At 42.2% G+C, this 1907-nt stretch overlaps 1 protein-coding gene across 1 annotated transcript; it reads right to left on the bottom strand.

Annotated features, from left to right (window-relative positions):
- Positions 1-391: 391 nt before the first annotated feature.
- On the bottom strand, positions 392-1117 carry LOC107852898. Its single transcript, XM_016697934.2, has one exon. It carries the CDS (start codon positions 1115-1117, stop codon positions 392-394), a length of 726 nt encoding a protein of 241 aa, XP_016553420.2.
- Positions 1118-1907: the final 790 nt, after the last annotated feature.

The raw sequence follows: 1907 nt of genomic DNA, 5'->3' as shown, positions 1-1907 counted from the left end.
ACTCAAGCTGCCTACGTATCCTAAGAATAGGAATCAGGTCATAATGTAGTGCGATACAAAAGATAAAAGTAAAATAATGAAATGATCGGGCCTGACTCAGGCTGCCTACATATCCAAGTGGAATCAGGTCAGGCCGTAGTTCAGTACAATGAAAGGTAAAAATATGAAGGGACCGAATCCGATGTGGATTGCCTACGTATCCTGCCATGGGAAGTCAGGTCGAGCGTAGTTCTAAATACATTAAAGGATGATGTTTTTGGGTTTTCTAAGGAAAACCAAACCCTATGTGAGCTACCTATGTATCCCGCCATGGGAAGTCAGGCTAATACGTATTTCTGTTATATTAGAGAAAAATGCAAAAAGTACAAAGAAACAACTAGTCCTAATGTCTTCAAATATAGTACTTCTTGATGACGTCTGAGTTGATCGGCTTTGTGCTTGCTGTGCCATCCATTTCTACGAGGATTACTACTCCTCCTGAGAGTACTCTGTGAACTATGTAAGGACCTTGCCAATTTGGTGCAAATTTTCCTTTGGCTTCACTTTGGTGAGGAAATATCTTCTTCAATACTAACTGTTCCGGTGTGAATCGATGAGGCTTGACTTTCTTGTTGAACGCCTTGATCATTCTATTTTGATAGATTTGACCATGACAGACTGCATCCAATCTCTTTTCGTCAATGAGCATTAACTTCTCGATCCTGCTACGAATCCATTTAGCATCGTCTAGACCAACCTCCTGAATGACTCTCAATGAAGGTATCTCTACTTCCGCAGGTATCACTACTTCCGACCCATAAACCAACATGTAGGGAGTTTCCCCGGTAGAAGTTCTGATTGTGGTGCAATATCCAAGTAGAGCATATGGTAACTTCTCATGCCATTCCCTATCACCGCCCGCTATCTTCCTCAAGATCCTCTTGATATTCTTGTTTGCATCTTTAACTGCTCCATTCATTTGTGGTCGATACGCCATGGAATTTTGATGAGAGATATTAAACCTTTTGCGAATCCCTCTCATCAGGTCGCTATTAAGATTGGCTCCATTATCTGTCATGATTGACTCGAGAATTCCAAACCGACAGACTAAGTTGTAGCGAACAAAATCATCTACCATCTTTTTTGTTACGACCTTATGTATTGAGGCCTCAACCCACTTTGTGAAGTAATCTATAGCGATCAAGAAAAAATGATGTCCATTGGACGCAGAAGGCTCTATGGGACCAATAACATCCATGCCCTAAGCAGCAAACGGCCAAGGAGAACCCATCACATTGAGTTCATTTGGCGGAACTCGTATAAAGTCTCCATGAACTTGACATTGGTGACACTTCTGCATGAATTGAATGTTATCCCTCTCCATAGTCATCCAAAAGTATCCAGCTCTCAAAATCTTCTTCGTAAGATGAAACCATTCATGTGGGGTCCACAGGTTCCTATATGTATCTTCTCTAACAATCTTCTGGCCTCCATGGCATCGACGCATCGTAGCAGTCCTAGGTATGGATTCCTGCTATATAGGATTTCCCCATTGAGAACAAGTGATTGGCCATCCTTCTTAAAGTCCTCTTCTATTTATCAGTAGCGCCTTCTGGATATCCTTCTGCTCCGAGTAATCTCTTAATGTTGTAGTACCACGGCTTTCCATCTGGCTCTTCATCTACATGGATACAGTAGTCTTGTTGGTCGTGTATCTCTACCTCCTCCTTGATTCTCAAACTCAAATCGGGCTTGAATTTTCTCATTTTTTGCTTCACCGGTGGACACGCGGGGTTAGTCGGCAGTCGATGCGAGACGATATCGGTGCTTAAACCGGGCATGTCATCATAAGACCAATAAAACACATCAATATATTGCTTAAGCAGACTTATCAATTCCTGCTTCCTTTCAGCCTCCAAGTGTATGCT

This window comes from Capsicum annuum, unplaced genomic scaffold (assembly GCF_002878395.1).
Source record: "Capsicum annuum cultivar UCD-10X-F1 unplaced genomic scaffold, UCD10Xv1.1 ctg4209, whole genome shotgun sequence".
NCBI lineage: Eukaryota > Viridiplantae > Streptophyta > Magnoliopsida > Solanales > Solanaceae > Capsicum > Capsicum annuum.
Note: the sequence above shows the minus strand (reverse complement) of the source record. Positions and strands in the feature narration are given on the sequence as shown.